At 38.4% G+C, this 17,390-nt stretch overlaps 2 protein-coding genes across 2 annotated transcripts in view; both read right to left on the bottom strand.

Moving 5' to 3' along the window:
* The window catches only part of nudt15 (nudix (nucleoside diphosphate linked moiety X)-type motif 15), a 426,914-nt gene that overhangs the window by 296,334 nt on the left and 113,190 nt on the right, over positions 1–17,390 (bottom strand). The gene's annotated exons all lie outside the window — the stretch shown is intronic.
* Positions 1–17,390, bottom strand: part of scn1lab (sodium channel, voltage-gated, type I like, alpha b) — a 96,318-nt gene that overhangs the window by 76,419 nt on the left and 2,509 nt on the right. Inside the window, exons 2-6 of the mRNA XM_062997729.1 lie at positions 7,940–8,262; positions 7,162–7,280; positions 4,739–4,828; positions 4,329–4,457; positions 1,646–1,737 (exon numbers count right to left, since the gene is read on the bottom strand). Coding sequence (XP_062853799.1) covers positions 1,646–1,737; positions 4,329–4,457; positions 4,739–4,828; positions 7,162–7,280; positions 7,940–8,209 — 700 coding nt within the window. The 5' untranslated portion in view covers positions 8,210–8,262. The remainder of the gene's footprint in view (positions 1–1,645; positions 1,738–4,328; positions 4,458–4,738; positions 4,829–7,161; positions 7,281–7,939; positions 8,263–17,390) is intronic.

The raw sequence follows: 17,390 nt of genomic DNA, 5'->3' as shown, positions 1-17,390 counted from the left end.
AAACTATAAAAATAAATGTAAAAGAATATTGAAAAAAAAGCTAAAAATATAGAAAAACACAAAAAACAACTAATAAGAAGAAACAGAGGTTAAAAGAAATGAGGAAAAGAGAAAATAAAGTAAAAATACCAACAAATGGCCGCTCAGGTGGTAAAAACACATGCTGGAACCAGAGCTGGGATATCGAATACATTGTATCGAATCTCAGCTCTGTCTAAACAACGACTGGCCTGTTGACTAAGCCGGATGGGGTCTCTCTCTCATGACTGGTGCAATTACGACCTCTGCTGGCTGACTGATGGCGCCTGCACAGAGATGAGAAAAGAGTGCTCTCAGGGTGTGTCTCTCCGTACACAACGCTGAGCTGCACTGCACTCGTCAAAGTGTAGGTGATAAGATGCATACGGCATGCTGCCCACGTGTTGGAGGGGGCGTGGGTTAGCTTCGTTCTTCTCAATCAGAGCAGGGATCAGCACTGGTGGAGAGGAAGCATGACGCAATCGGGCAATTGGACGCGCTAAAAAAGGGAGAAAAAGGGGAGAATATGCATTAAAAAAAAAAAATAAAAAAAAAATATATATATATATATATATATATATATATATATATATATTTAAAAAAAAGAGAAGGGAAGCAAAAAATGATGAACAGGATAGAAAACACGAGAAAACAAAATGAAAACAGAATTAAAGAAATTAGGAAATGTAAGAAAACCATGAAAATAAATGTAAAAAAATATTTAAGCATTAGAAAAATATAGAAAAATACAAAAAACCCAACTAATAAGAAGAAACAGAGGGAAAAATATAAACAGGGATATAAAAAGAGAATAAACATGAGGCCAAGAGAAAATACCAAGAAATAATTAAAAATGAAAAGAGGCAATGGGGAGGTAAAGAGAACAAACCAGAACTACAAAAACAGAAGGCAACAGAAAATAGAAACACAACAGAACAGGGAAAGGAAATGCTAAAGGCAAAGAAGAAAACAGAAGACTCCTCCAAATGTGACACTGTAGCCTTTAGCAATGTCTCATGCAAAACAAGAAGAGAAATTAAAAAGAGCCTATGTATTTCTCAAGAACTCATCTGTGAGAAATAACAGAGCTGAACAGAGTCAAACAAAAGAAATATGAACTACATTTAAAGACTACACTGTGTTCTACGTAAGCCTGGAATCCTTTTGATTGTTTTCAAGTGCATGGATTCCTGATTTTGTTGAGCCGCTGGTAACGACAGAACGAGCAAGAAAAAGAGAGGCCAGCGAAGGAGGGAATGGCATGAGCGCAGGTTTGGAAGGACAGAGTGGCGGCCTCTGGCCGTGAGCTGGCAGCTAGCTCTCACCTGGGATGACTGAAATAGTTTTGAGTGCTCGCAGAACCCTGAAGGTTCTCAGTGCAGAGACATTGCCCAGTTCCACAAACTCAGTTACATATCTGTAAGGAGAGGGGGGGGGGAGACAGGAGAGGGGAGAGGAGGTCACAAAAACACACACACACACACAGGCACACACACGTTAGGACAGGACAAGGCAGCAGAAGAGGAAGAGGGCTGCACGCAGACGCACAACTGACCGACACTGTCTGTGCATACACACACGCAGGCGCATGCGCACGCCTACACACACGCACACGCGTAAGCCTTACCTGGTATAACTGAGATTGTTTTCAATGCTCTGAGCACTCTGAAAGTGCGCAGAGCTGATACATTGCCTAGGTTTACAAACTCAGTTACATACCTGTAGGATTAAATAGAGAGTTACCACAAAGCAAACACACACACACACTTCACACACCATCGTTACACCTCTGGTTGTACATGGTAATACATCACACATACACAGGACCGTATTCAGAGCTGTCAGTTTACACCAATAATCAGGTTAAGATGCTTACTTGTATCTAGACTGATGCTATAGAGCTATGATGATATACAGATGCATAACTATATTTATTAATTTATTTACTAGAATTCCGATGGGTCAAGATCTACCTGGAAGCACTGGAAATAAGATGTGAATACACCCTGGACGGAGAACTAATTTACTGCAGGGCATCTCACACTTAATTCTATGTGCAATTTAGACAAGACAATCCATCTACTGGCAGATTAGGAGTAAAACGAAAATAAAATGTAATGTTAGAACAAAAACACACAGACACAAACAAACATGCCAAACTCCATACAGTGATCAGAGGTGAGGTTTTAACCCAGGTCACCAAGGACCCTGAATAACTGTGGCACACACACTACCTGCTGCACCACATGCCACCCGTAGCCCATTTATGAGTGCTTTACCATCATCAGTGGCAGACACACACACTTAGGGCAATTTCTAGCAGCTACAATAGGCCTGACTCTATGTCTTCGGATTTGTGGGAGTAAACCAGAGAACCTGGAGGAAACTTATACAGACACAGGGAGAACATGCAAACTCCACACAGAAAGGACCCAGAGAATTAAATCCAGGCTCTTCTTGCTGTGAGGCGAGAGCGCTACTGTGTGTCCCGTTTATTGTATTACCCTAACATAATCATTATAGTAACAATGAAAATATCAGGTTTGGAAAGATCATAAGTACAGTAAATCTGCAGAATAGCAGTGTGCACAGTAAACACCTTACTACGCCTATGTAACTAAGCTCTCAATACGGCCCACAGTTCTCCTTAATCTAAAATCAATTGTTATAAAAACAAATAAAATGTACACATTTTTCACTGTTTATAAACAGTTCATTCTGGCTAGATTTAATGTATTTAATGTATTTAGTTTTGCACTAGAGCTATGGGGTCAATGCAGCTAAAAAATAAGGGAAAATAATAAAATAGCTGCTATATAAATTGATGCACTACTTCTACTACCTCTGCTCATAAGTCCTGCTGGTAGTAAATTGGCCAACATTAATTATATAACGAATTATTAGTAAATATTTAGATCTTTTTCAGGAACTTTTTTGTGATATTTTGTATAATTACTGTACAAATCTTGTAAAAAGGAAAACAAAAACAGCACAGTACTTGCCAGCTGATCTAATGTTGTTTTTAGCTGGCCAGTGTTTTTTCATATCACAACAAATGCTAGTAATTAACCTGCAAAACCAGCATGACCAGCATAAAAACACAAGAAATGCTACAACCCCAAATCAGAAAAAAACTGGGACAGTATGGAAAATGCTAATAAAATAAAAATGCAGTGTTCCTTACATTTACTTTGACTTTTACTTGATTGCAGACAGTTTGAACCCAATATATTTCATGTTTTGTCTGCTCAACTTCATTTCATTTATTAATATACTGCATATTAATGCAGAAAAGTACATTGAGATCTTAGAGCAACATATGCTGCCTTTAAGACGTCATCTTTTCCAGGGACGTCCATACATTTTTCAACAAGACAATGCAAAACCACATGCTGCACACATTACAATGTGACTACGGAAGAAGAGGGTATGGGTACTGGACTGGCCTGCCTGCAGTCCTGACCTGTCCCCAATAGAGAATGTGTGGGGAATTTTGAAACAAGAAATGTGACATCGACGACTCTGTACTGTTGCACATCTTAAGACGTGTTTACAGGAAGAATGGGACAAAATAAAAGCTGAAACACTAAATCACTTGGTATCCTCGGTGCCAAAACGTCTTTTAAGTGTGGTGAAAAGGAATGGCAACATTACAAAGTGGTAAATGCTTTACTGTCCCAACTTCTTTTGTATGTGTTGCAGGCCTGAAATGTAGGAATGGATGTTTATTAATAAATGAAATGAAGCTGAGCAGATAAAACATGAAATATCTCAGATTAATCCTGTCTGCAATCAAATAAAGTAAATGTAATTATTATTATAGTATATATAGTTATTATTTGCACTTTTTATATATATATTTTTTAATTTTGTATGTCTGTAGTATGACAAACATTAAACACAACAAACGCTAGTCAGATTCTGGACATGGGGTTTGCCAGTTACCAGACAGTGTTTGTTGTGTATTGACCTATTGACTATGTGTTTGTGTTCATCATTCAAAAATTACATAAGCAGTATTTGAAAGCAGAAGCCAACTAAGTCCAGCAACCAATCGATGCTGGCATGTGCTGTTTGTTTTTGGCAGTATTTAAAAATAAAAGTAAAACAAATAGGGGTACATGAACACATCAAGTCATATTTATGACATTTAACTTGTAAACTAATAGCAACCCTTAGTTGTATTAACCCCATTGCACCAGTGCAAAACTTTAGACACACTAAAGTTCAAGTGTAATAACATTTAATTTAGTCTTGAGAGGAAAAATATAGCATGGATGTAATAATAAAAAACAGGGAAGAACACGCACGCCATGAGGATGACACTGAAGTCCAGCCAGTTCCAGGGGTCTCGCAGGAATGTAAACTTCCCCACACAGAAACCACGGGCCAGGATCTTAATCAGAGACTCAAATGTGTAAATTCCTGTGAACGTGTACCTGCAGGAAAGAAACACCCTTATCCATTACCACTTGTTTCAAAGATGCTAACACATCATTACAAATTCCAGTATACTTTGGTTATTTTTGTCTATAACAGGTCACATCTCCTGAAACACCCCACAAAATAACCCTACTAAAAACCTGATGAGTTGAATCTTCTGTGTCTTAGAAAGGACATCAACACACTGTGCTTTTCTCTGACCCTCCATGACCAGAGTTGTGCACCCCTGTTTTACAATAACTTATTTACATATATGAATTTATGAACAAACACTTACTCCACATTCTTGGCCCAATCCGGTGGACTGCTGAGCGTCATGAAGGCGCAGTTGGTCAAAATGGTGCACATGATCACAAGACTGAACATGGTGATCGTCAGTTAAGGCGTAATAGTAGTAAATATTGACGCTTTCTCACACACATACACATAGTTTGTCAGTTACCATCAAATGCAAATCCAAGTCTAATTCATCTCACCATGATTATTTTTCTAAACTGACTGTGTAAGACTAAACATGAGCTGAACTACTACCTACACTATATGGCCAAAACTATGTCATCACCTGACCATGAGCTCTTTGGTCATCCCATTCCAAACCTCATTTGTAGCTTTTTAAATCATTTTAAGGAAAGCTTTCCAGAAATTTTTAAAATGTGTCTCTGAGACAGTCATAACAGCCTTTTTAAGGTCAGGCTTCGGTGCTGAATGAGAAGGACTGGCTAAAAAATTCATTCCAATAGTGATCAGTGGGGATGAGGTCATGTCTTCATGCAGGCCACTGAAGTTTCTCAGCAACAGACTCATCAAACCATGTATTTATAATAATTGCCTTGTTTATTATTATTTATTAGGATGGTTTACAGACTTTGGTTACATTCATGACAGAAATGGTAGTTACTCGTTACACAAGATTCATTCATTGGTACCCATGTTTAATGTCAAACACAATCATGGAGAATTTTGTATCTCCAATTAACCTGACTGCATGTATTTGGACTGTGGGAGGAAACCGACGCAGACACGGGAAGAACATGTGAACTCCACACAAAAAGGACCCGGTCCCCAGGACCACTTCACCTGGGGATCGAACCCAGGACCTTCTTGTTGTGAGGTGACAGTGCTACCCACTGAGCCACTTAGTAATTGCTTTGCTAAGTTAAAAATCATAAACCCCTCTAAAAAGTGGGTGTGGCTGAAACGCCTAACTCAATAATTAGTTGATGTCTTATTACTTTCGGTCATGTAGTGTATCACTATCTCACCAATGCTGAGATCATTATTTTGAGCGGTGTATATTAACCAGTGTTTGGTCAAAAAACAGCCCTCCAGCCCTGAAACAGTGTCTCTTCTCTGTTTCATTTATTCATTCATTCATTTTCTTATCTGCTTATCCAATTAGAGTCGCGCAGGAGGGGGGTGCTGAAGCCTATCCCAGCTTTTCAATGGGCGCAAGGCACACAGTAACACCCTGGACGGGACGCCAGTCCATCGCAGGGCAGACACATACACACACATACACACACCCATTCACTTATAGGGCAATTCAGTGTCTCCAATTAACCTGACTGCATGTTTTTGGAATGTGGGAGGAAACCGGAGCTCCCGGAGGAAACCCACGCAGACACGGGGAGAACATGTAAACTCCACACAGAAAGGACCCCGAACCGCTTCATCTGGGGATCGAACCCAGGACCTTCTGAGCCACCGTGCCACCCTTAGTAATTGCTTTGCTAGGTTAAAATCATATGATTTAATTGATATTAAACACCTCTTAAAAGTGGGTGTGGCTGAAACGATAATTAGTGGATGTCTCAATACTTTCGGTCATGTAGTGTATCACTATCTCACCAATGCTGAGACAATTATTTTGAGCAGTGTGTAACCAGTGTTTGGTCAAAAAACAGCCCTCCAGCTTTCCGTCTGACACAGTGTCCCTTCTCTGCTTCATATACATTCTAATTCATTGAATTTTGGATTCTTGGCGTTAATTATGTTGATTAATTATTTTTATGTTGCTTATACAGTGCAGGGCTCATGGGCTGTATTAAATAGCTATAATTCTATTTGCTCCCTGAGTCTTCCTAGCACATCTCTCATCTGTTTTTGCAATTACATGTTTTGTTTCTTCATTATTTTAGCACTAAGAGTCTGCACATATTCAGAGTCTTCAAATATTTTGCAGCTAAATGCTGTATTTAACAAATAGTGTATTTATTATCTTCTTGTCAGTCACTGCTACCTCACTAACTGTTGCGATTGTTATGGAAAACTAGATTTTATGCTTACTAATGCTGCCTGAATGTTCGTTTTATGCTCCTTGTGCATTAAATCCTAATTAATTATGTGCCTGCTTAAAATGTGGCTGGGAGTCTAAAATACAGAGATAAGCAACAAGTATGTTGTTAAGTTGCTTTAAGCAGATAAGAAACAACAGTTAGCACAGAATGAAGGTTCCAAAGTCCAACACCCAATGTAATATGAGCAGTATAAAGTGAGGGCCACAGCTCTGTTTCTTGTTCTTCAGGTATCCCACTGCTGTAAGAACCCACACTCATGCCAATACATTTTTCCAATCATCTCACCTTATTTGTCCAGGACACAATCATGTACTGTACACATAGCACTTGGGTGTAATCTTACTGCCACATACACAATTCCTAAAATAAAACAGCCTAGCTGAAAAGTGTGCAAAAAGGATATGAATGCACCAGCACTTTAATGGAGAGTCTCCTCACAGGGTTGAATGGACTCAGGATGTAGAGGGCAGGCGTGGCATTAAAGCGAAATATGGCTTTTCCACGATTTAATACTATGAAGGTCTGAAACAACAAGAAAATAACATAAGGAGAGAATCAACTCTGTTCAGTGCTTTGTATAGTTAACTATAAAAACTATAAAAAAAAGAACCCAAACATTAATTCTACCTCCTTCTACCTGCCTACCTTTCTTATTTTTGTCTTTCCTTTTACTCCCCATGTCCGTTTTACATCATTTCCTTTACTGGTCTTGCCGTACCTTTCTCCATCCCTCTATACTGTCATTTTATGCTCCTTTCTTACCTCTTTCCATAACCTTACATGTTCTTCCTTTCCTCCATTCTTCTCTTCTCTCCCCATTCATTCCTCATCCTTTCCTGCACTTCCTTTTTTTAACTCACCCCTGACCCTCCCTGTCCTGTAATTTACTTTCCTTGTATTTCCTTTTTAAACACTTCCCTGTCTTTGCATGCATTTTCTACCCTGCCCTATTCTGGTCTTTCCAGCACTACCCTGTCCTATTTCCTCCCTGCTTTTCACTAAAGTTCAATTGCTTCCACTTTACACCCTTCTACTTTTTCCTTCCCTTTATATTCCCCCCTCTTTATATTCCTCCCTCTTTATATTCCTCTCCTTTTTTCTCTCTCCTTAATTTTCATTTCTTTAATCTAGTCTACCCCCTTTTTATGCCTCTTATTCCTCCCCCATGCCCACTCTCTTACTGTCTGGTTGCTGTAGAAGGTGTCCAGGTCCTCTAGTGGAACAGACACCAGCTCAGGTGGGATGTCCCCATAGATGAAAGGAAGGGATTTCCCCGCCTCCAGGTCGCTGTTGGGCTTGGGTCCGTTCTCGTCATCTTCATCATTACGTCTATCGTTTTTGGACCGCTGAGCCGCCTGTTCAGCGATGCGCCGCTCGATGGCAGCAAGTGATTCTGGACGGAAGGGCTGGAAGCTGTCAGGTCCAGGAGGAACGAGCAGCTGGGCAGCCATATTGACATCCTGCTCCAGGAGCCGGACCAGCTAGCCTACTGTCACACTGGGGGCTGGAATGAAAGGAACATAAAATATAATTTTAAAAGCACTGAATACAGGGAGTGTAAAAAGTGTTTGATAAATTTTGATCTCAAACTATGAAACGGTCTAAAACAGAAGAAATATTGATAATGTTTGGCAGTCACTTTGGACATCTAAAATGTGGTCCTACAATATATCAATACATGGGAAGAGTAGCTCTTAACTTGAGGGCTGAATTCTCCATCTGTATTCCAAACAAGCTCCACATTATGTGCTACAATTTTTCTCAGTAGGCTACCTTTAGCAAAAGCACAATTCAAGTGTGGTTCTTCATGTACTACTTTCAGCTTGTTTGGAATTGGTACTCAGCCACTGTGTGTAAACATTGGAGTCAACCCAAAAGTTTAATCAATTGGTTGATTTGAGTGTCTTAAAAAACCTGTCTAAAACTTGGTTAGAAACTGTCTAACCTTTGTCTGTGACAATAAAAAACTGGTGTTCTGCTTCCTTTCCAAATGTGGAAACACCATTTTGCTTTTTGTATTTCAAATACCACTATAAGTGTGGATACTTCCATGTGTTCTGCACATACCACACAACGTTAAAAAAGTTTATGTAATGGAAAACTGAAAAGTAATGTAAGATATAAATTAGGGCTGGCACCAATCCGATACTCTGTATATTGGGCCAAATCACTGGATCGGATATCGGAAGGAAAAAATCATGTAATCCGATCCGATACTGTTGCTTAATGTAAATAACACTTAATGTAAATAAGGCCGTTGTTTGTGTGTAAAGCAAATAACACACAAAGATACGTTCCAACAGAGCGCCGTTTATTGCCACTCACGCTTGATCACATCATAAACATGTGCCACTGATTTACAACTCATCCACAACAGCCATTCAGAAATCAAAACACACTGATCTACTTAATCAGTGTGTCGGTATTGGCAGATACTCAATTTGCAGTATCGGTATCGGTATCAGACATAAAAAAGTGGTATCGAGCCAGCCCTAATATAAATAATGTAAAACAATTTTAGAGCAATAACAAAATGGGAACACATATATTAGTATTGTCAGGGAACAATTATAATAACATTTTACTTAATTTACAAGTATATTAACACTTTACTTAATTTACTTCTATTGCTGTTATTCTGCAGTGGAAGTAAATTAACATTTTCAGCATTTAGCAGACGATTATATCCAAAGCGCCTTACAATTATGACTGAATACAGTTTAAGCAATTGAGGGTTAAAGACCTTGCTCAGGGGCCCAACAGTGGTGGTGGTGAGGCTTGAACCAGCAACCTATGATCACTAGTCCAGTATTTTAACCACTAAGCTACCACTTTCTACAAATTAAGCCAATGTTGACGTACTTTGCTCTAGGTGTACAGACTTTTAATAATCATTAACAAACACCCAGTCCGTTAAAACAGAGTGCTGGAACATACTGTGTTACTACATGCTCTAGCTTAGCACTGCACTGCAGGATACTGTATATTGTGAAGAAATCCAAGCTGTCAGTAAGTACAGTTTCTTACACAGTCATAAGGCACTTACAAACTGAAGGAAACTCTTAACAGAAATGGGTCTAGTAAAGCCAATGCAAAAAAAACCTTCAGAAGGTTCTGATAGACAACAGCATGACAGGCTGCTCACACCACAACACTTTCAAGCACAGCTCAACACTTGGTGAAGTAAGCAAGTCAAGTTTTAACTGTGAAGAATAGACTTCAGGCTGCAGGTTTGACAGGTGGAGTAGTACTTAGAAAGCCATTGCTTAGTTAATAAAATAAAAACAAGGCTTGCTTGGACCGTGCAGCACCGCCAGTGAACTAATGTTTTTTGAACAACACTAAGTAGGCCAAAGAATGATTGTTCTACAGTGTGTGACCAAATGTTAAATTTTAAAGGTCTCCAATTAGTTGTTTTGTCTATGCTTTAAGTTCAGGTATATTGAGATTGACATTAACCTACAAAGTAAAAACAGAACAAATGGAGCGTAGAAGCAGGCAAGAAAAGATAAAAGGATACATAGAAAGAAGAAAAAAGAATAGATAGATAGATAGACAGATAGACAGATAGATAGATAGATAGATAGATAGATAGATAGATAGATAGATAGATAGATAGATAGATAGACAGACAGACAGATAGATAGAGTGACACAGACAGACAGGCAGATAGATAGAGACAGACAGAGAGACAGACAGATAGAAAGTTAGATAGATAGTGACACAGGCAGACAGACAGACAGACAGACAGACAGACAGACAGATAGATGGATAGTGACACAGACAGACAGATAGATAGATAGTGACACAGACAGACAAATAGATAGACAGACAGATAGAGTGACACAGACAGACAGACAGACAGATAGTGACACAGACAGACAGACAGATAGACAGTGACAGATAGATAGATAGATAGATAGATAGATAGATAGATAGATAGATAGATAGATAGATAGATAGATAGATAGATAGATAGATAGATAGATAGACATTAATTACTTTATAATATGTTCACTAATGTTGACCGAAGGAGCTTTAGGAAACCGACTGTAACCCCGACTGCTCATGGTGTTTATACTCATCTTACTGTCCTACATCACTACATTACTATTAAATAAAGGAAGTTAATAGTATTAATATGAAAAATGAATATTGTAATAGGACACTTTAAATCTGTTGGTTAAAAGAATGTGATTTTAAATCACATTCTTTTATGTGTGAGATTTTTAAATGTAAGTCAATTTGTCTGTAAGTTAGATTATGCAGTAGAACAAAGATCCAAAACACAGAACAAAGTTTAAATCTGAATGTGAAATAAAGATTGGGAAATAATACTATACATAACAGTTATCATCTAATCTCAAATACTGACTGCCTTTCAGTTAGAATTGAGTTTTTCTGTTTTACTATAAAAACAAAATCCAAACCGACTCAAAGATCCAGTAGGTATCACCCATAAAACAAGGCTTTGTCGAGAGGGATGGTGTTAGGTATTTTTCTGTGATCACACAGCAACAGCAGTGGCAGGCGGCGAGTGTAACTGTCTTTGATCTACGTCACTCCTGGGACTCTCTGACTCACAGACACACTGAGAATTTAAAAAGCAGATCCCCTTTAATATCACACCAGACAAGTGCTGACATATAACCTGGTGCTCAGCAGTAGATACAGAACCAACAGTATGTGTTTGTGCATTTGCAAAATGGTAAGTCTGCCTGCCTCTCCCACTTCAGAGCCTTAGCACCACTCAAACGGTGCAGTGTGTTCCCTTCTGAGAGTGCAGTCACAAACAACTCGCTCACACACCAGCAGGCTAGCCTTCAACCAACTCCCTTCCTAAAAGAGACAAACCTCGGGAGAGCCAATACACTAAACGCTGCGCCTCGACATATTAACTCCCCACGGCCTGAAGACACCACACAGACAGAGAAAAACAGATAGAAATAACAATTTTTTCAATGTTTCCTATTAATGTTTTTAAGCTCTGTGAGTCTGTAAAGCTGCATCATCTTACACACACACACACACACACACACACACACACACACACACACACACACACACATATATATATATATATATATATACTGTATATAAATATATATAATGATGCATCTCAATTATATATGGACAGTACAAAAATGTATGGACTTTTATGGGTTAATGATCTGAGGTATAGTGTATAGTAACACTATTTGTACAGTATTTGTACTTTACTCCAATCGAAAGGTTTCTTCAACTTTAACTTTCACTTTACTTACAATTTTAGAAGATATTTTTACTCTGAAAAAAATACTTAAGACACACACTTACTGCTTTATAAACAACTTTTTTAAAAACCACTCCCGCTTTCCTTTTATAAACCGACAAAGAGGAAGACGATGTGTTTCAAACTGCATAATGCACTACTTAATTGTATGTACTTATTAGTGCATTATTGAAACTATTTGGAAGACATTATAAAGTAACATAATTTAAACCATCAGCTACTTTAAGTATCAGATAAAGGATACATTAAATGTACTAATTTGTTTCCTAGAAATTATATGGTTTAGCTTCAGCAAAAGTGGTTCTACTGTAGTATTAGTCCACTTCTGCTTGGGTTAGCCTGACACCCTATCCAGTAATGATAAACTTTAGTTTATCATTTATGTGTAAATATTTGTCCATATTAACTGTCCTTGTTATGCTGCACAAGTTAATGTATATATACACTGATCAGCCATAACATTAAAACCCCCTCCTTGTTTCTACACTCACTGTCCATGTTATTATCAGCTCCATTTACTATATAGAAGCACTTTGTAGTTCTACAATTACTGACTGTAGTCCATCTGTTTCTCTGCATGCTTTGTTAGCCCCCTTTCATGCTGTTCTTCAATGGTCAGGACCTCCACAGGACCACTACAGAGTAGGTATTGTTTGCGTGGTGGATCATTCTCAGCACTGCTGTGACACTGACATGGTGGTGGTGTGTTAGTGTGTGTTGTGCTGGTATGAGTGGAAAAGACACAGCAGCGCTGATGGAGTTTTTAAACACCTCACTGTCACTGCTGGACTGAGAATAGTCCACCAACCAAAAATATATTCAGCCAACAGCGCCCCGTTCGCAGCATCCTGTGACCACTGATGAAGGTCTAGAAGATGACCAACTCAAACAGCAGCAATTGATGAGGAGTGTCTAATAGAGTGGACAGTGAGTGGACACGGTATTTAAAAACTCCAGCAGCACTGCTGTGTCTGATCCACTTATACAAGCACAACACACACTAACACACCACCACCATGTCATTGTCACTGCAGTGCTGAGAATGATCCACCACCTAAATAATACCTACTCTGTGGTGGTCCTGTGGGGGTCCTGACCATTGAAGAACAGGGTGAAAGCAGGCTGAAAAAGTATGTAGAGAAACAGATGGACTACAGTCAGTAATTGTAAAACTACAAAGTGCTACTATATGGTAAGTGGAGCTGATGAAATGGCCAGTGAGTGTAGAAACAAGGAGGTGGTTTTAATGTTATGGCTGATCTGTGATCTGTGTATGTGTGTCTTTAACATACTAGTTGGATTCAGGCAGTGTTTATGTTCCACTATCATCTTTCATGACCAAAGAGATAAATCTGTAGCATGGACTTATACCTATGCTGACCATTTGGCAGATTACTACTTGCCTACTTCAGCACATGAAAAGTAACAGCTTTTTATTAGCCAGAGACAGATTCTTACTGAGACATGCTATGTCCTCTTTATTTCACCACCACTTGTGTTGGTGAGAAGATGGTGTAGCTGGTCTTTCTCAGCATGATATGTCATGTTGGTCTGGAAGGTTGTCTAGCTTTTGGCCAGGGTGTCTAAAAACTTAAAATCTAACTAAAATCACTCTACCTTAGAAGTACATTATTTTAAAGCCTTTTTTTGCAGGAAATAAGCTAGCTAATGACCAATGCAAAAGATTGTTTTAGTTGATGTGTAAGTGCTGTAACAGCCCATCATTTTGCCAATATTCTGTATAGTAATGCTTTAAATTTGGCTTGTGTAATTGTATCACAATTCTCAACAAAACTAAATATTATACTATTATTATTATTATCTTAAAAGAAAACACAGACCCTAAAGTAAGACACGGTCATTCCATAAATCATACCATAAAATATTTTGTTGTAAGCATATGCATTTTGGCTTTAGTATTTAATTTCTTTTTAATCATTACATTTAATAACTTCTTCATTCTGGTCATGGTTGTGGTGGGTCCACAACAACCGGAAAACACTAGGCACAAAGCAGCTATATTAAAGGTTGGTCAGTAGCTGCTGTCCAAAGTGCTGAAGCATGAAGTTCTTTTAATTTTAGAGTATGGCACACTGTTATGGAGTTCTGTTTGAACCAAAATGCGGTGATGCATATACAAATACAAATGTATACAAAACATAACTAAGATTTCAATTCTGGAATACATTAGATCTCAATACAGTAGACCCTTGACTTACAAATTTAATTGGTTCCAAAGAGCTGTTCTTAAGCTGTTCTTTGGTGTCGCGGACAAACTTTACAGTGTACACACTTGAGTGTAATTACAATATTTCAATGTTTTATTATAAAAAGATTTAACAATCTGAACGTCAAACATTGCTTATCTTATCTGATCTATAATAAATACGCATAAGTATAAATGCATGTGTATCAATTACACTTTAACACAAACATTAACACATAACATTTTGGCATTGTAATCTCTCTCTGCCCACACAAAACAGAATAATAGCAGCTACACACTTCAATATATTTCAAAAGTTAACTGCTTAGTTTATAGTTACAGCTATTTCTTAAAAGTGTATGAACGTGTACGTGTAATCCAGAATTAAGTTCTATACCGTAACAAAAAATATGAATGTAAATGTTCATGTTGCAATGACGGTGATGTAAAATAATGTTAAAATAATTCAAAGTCCAAACATTTCAGTGGTTAACGAGAACTCTACTTTACATGTCACACAAGCTCAGTGCAAAACAACTCGAGCACAGAAACGGTACAAATCCGATCTATTCCCTACACACTCGCTCCCTACGCCCTATAGTGCGCTTAACATTCTTAAAGGGCCAGACAATATATTTTATAATTCAAATTACACGACAGGTGAGACGTTCTTTTTTCTTAATATAGCACTTTTATTTAGGAAAAAATAGTTCTTACATAGGCAGGAAAATCTGGCAGACAAGAGTCAGAACAGCGGATTGGGCGTAACGTTATTATTACTGTTTGCTCCTTTTTCTCAACACTTGTGCTCGATTTACACTGAAGATATATTTAGTAAATAAGTACATGTCCGCGCTTGTGTTCATTTCCGGTTGAACTGATAAAAAATGTTGATTTTGAAAAATTAAAAGACGAGCCGTTTTTCAGTTTCTGCTTGTTAGCTCACAGCTAACGCTAGCCAGTGTGGCTCTTCACTCGTCTCTCTGTGTTATCACCAGTGAGCACCCCACAGCCAATCAGTGAGCTCCAACCGCCTACCCCTCCCACCCCTCCCACCCCTCCCTTACTGTGGATGCGCGCATGTCCTAAAGTCTCAGTTTTCAAGGTAAACCTGAAGCAGAAATTTGGCACTTCACATTTAAAAAATACAGTCACCATTTTTGAATACCGTCACCATTTTTAAATATCGCGGTATACGGTAATATCGTCATACCGCCCAACCCTAATATATTTATATATATATATATATATATAGAGAGAGAGAGAGAGCGAGAGAGAGAGAGAAGGTTGGAGTCAACTTGTTCGTGATGTCACGTGTTTCGCGAATTTCGGTTCGTAATCCGAAATTTGTTAGTACGTTAAGTTGAAAAAAATCGTTCGTAACCCGAAATGTTCGTATGGTAAACTGTTCGTAACTCAAGGGTCTACTGTATCTGCATCATTATTTTATTAGCACAAATGCAGATTCTACATTTTTATGACATTTTTATAATAATCATGTTTAACATACAGTTTTGCTTAGTTATAATGTGTAAGTGACCCATGAGTACAAAAATTGGCAAAGTGCATTAAACTGCTAATGGGGCTACATTTAATATGACCAAGCACAAGCACAACTAAAGACAACACACACATTTGATTTTCCTAGTTTAAATTGTTTACTACATGACTTTAATTGGATGTTTTATTGCAAAAAGTAATTGTAGGTAAGATAATAAGTTTCCATGTAAATCAATGATAACATGATTAGTCAAAACTACATTATTGATTTGTTGTCCTACCATGATGACTACAAGGTACAGAAGCACATGAATACACACTGGACTGGGTACAAATTAGCCAATCACCTAGTATAATATTTAATTTTAGAATAAACCACAATAAAGTACCCAAGGAAAACATGGCAAACTCCACATAAAGTAATTGGAAGTAGTGATCAAACTTGGGTTGCTGGAGTCATATTTCAAGTCATATTTATATACTCTTACTTGAGAGGTTCCAGTTGATTAGTTTTAGCGTGATTGCGAGCGCTGAGGATGCCCTGTCAGGTGTTGGGCAAAACGCTGGTTGCTGATTGTTACATCTACATCTTAAAATGAGTGGAGATCAAACATGGCTTGCTGGAGCACCAACACTACCTGCTATGCTACCATGTTGCCCAAAAGAAAGGCATTACAGAAACATCAGTTTACTAACTGTCTCAGCTTGATTTGGGTCCAGTACCATATGAAACAATGGCCTAAAAGTAGTTCTTCAGCCAAAATGTAATAATTTCACAACACATTTGGTTGAATTACCCCACCTATGTAACTTACAGAACAAACCCGCTTTGGAGACTGAGCAAATCCTACAAAGCCCATTTGTTAAAATCATATTTTGCAATTAAATTACTGTGGAGAATTCAAATAAAAAGTTATGTTCATGTTAACAGATATTAAGTTAATGGTACTTAAAATGCTAATTGTTTTTGACACAATGCTTTATTTTTAGACTACAGGAATAGACCATGGAGAGGGTGCCAAGCCATCACAGTAACACACACACACACACACACTGGGGAGTGCCTAGAGGCTGACTAGTGACAGAAAGCAATGATTGAACCCAGGGCCCATGTTGCTGTGTGATCCTCTGGAACTCTAGAAGCTGTGCCATTGTGCCGCCAACAACCATAACTCAGTGTTAGATACACTGCCTGGCCAAAAAAAAGGTCACACACTCTAATATTTGGTTGGACCACCTTTAGCTTTGATTACGGTACGCATTCACTGTGGCATCGTTTCCACAAGCTTCTGCAATGTCACAACATTTATTTCTGTCCGGAGTTGCATTAATTTTTCCCCAAGATCTTGTATTGATGATGTTAGATTTGGACCAAGCACATCCCAAAGATTCTCAATGGGGTTCAGGTCTGGACTCTGTGGTGGCCAATCCATGTGTGAAAATGATGTCTCATGCTCCCTGAACCACTCTTTCACAATTTGACCCCTGATGAATCCTGGCATTGTCATCTTGAAATATGCCCGTGCCATCAGGGAAGAAAAAATCAATTGATGGAATAACCTGGTCGTTCAGTATATTCAGGTAGTCAGCTGACCTCATTCTTTGGGCACATAACGTTGCTGAACCTAGACCTAACCAACTGCAGCAACCCCAG

Source organism: Trichomycterus rosablanca, chromosome 6, assembly GCF_030014385.1.
Source record: "Trichomycterus rosablanca isolate fTriRos1 chromosome 6, fTriRos1.hap1, whole genome shotgun sequence".
Lineage (NCBI taxonomy): Eukaryota > Metazoa > Chordata > Actinopteri > Siluriformes > Trichomycteridae > Trichomycterus > Trichomycterus rosablanca.
This window is presented reverse-complemented; position numbering and strand designations above follow the sequence as displayed.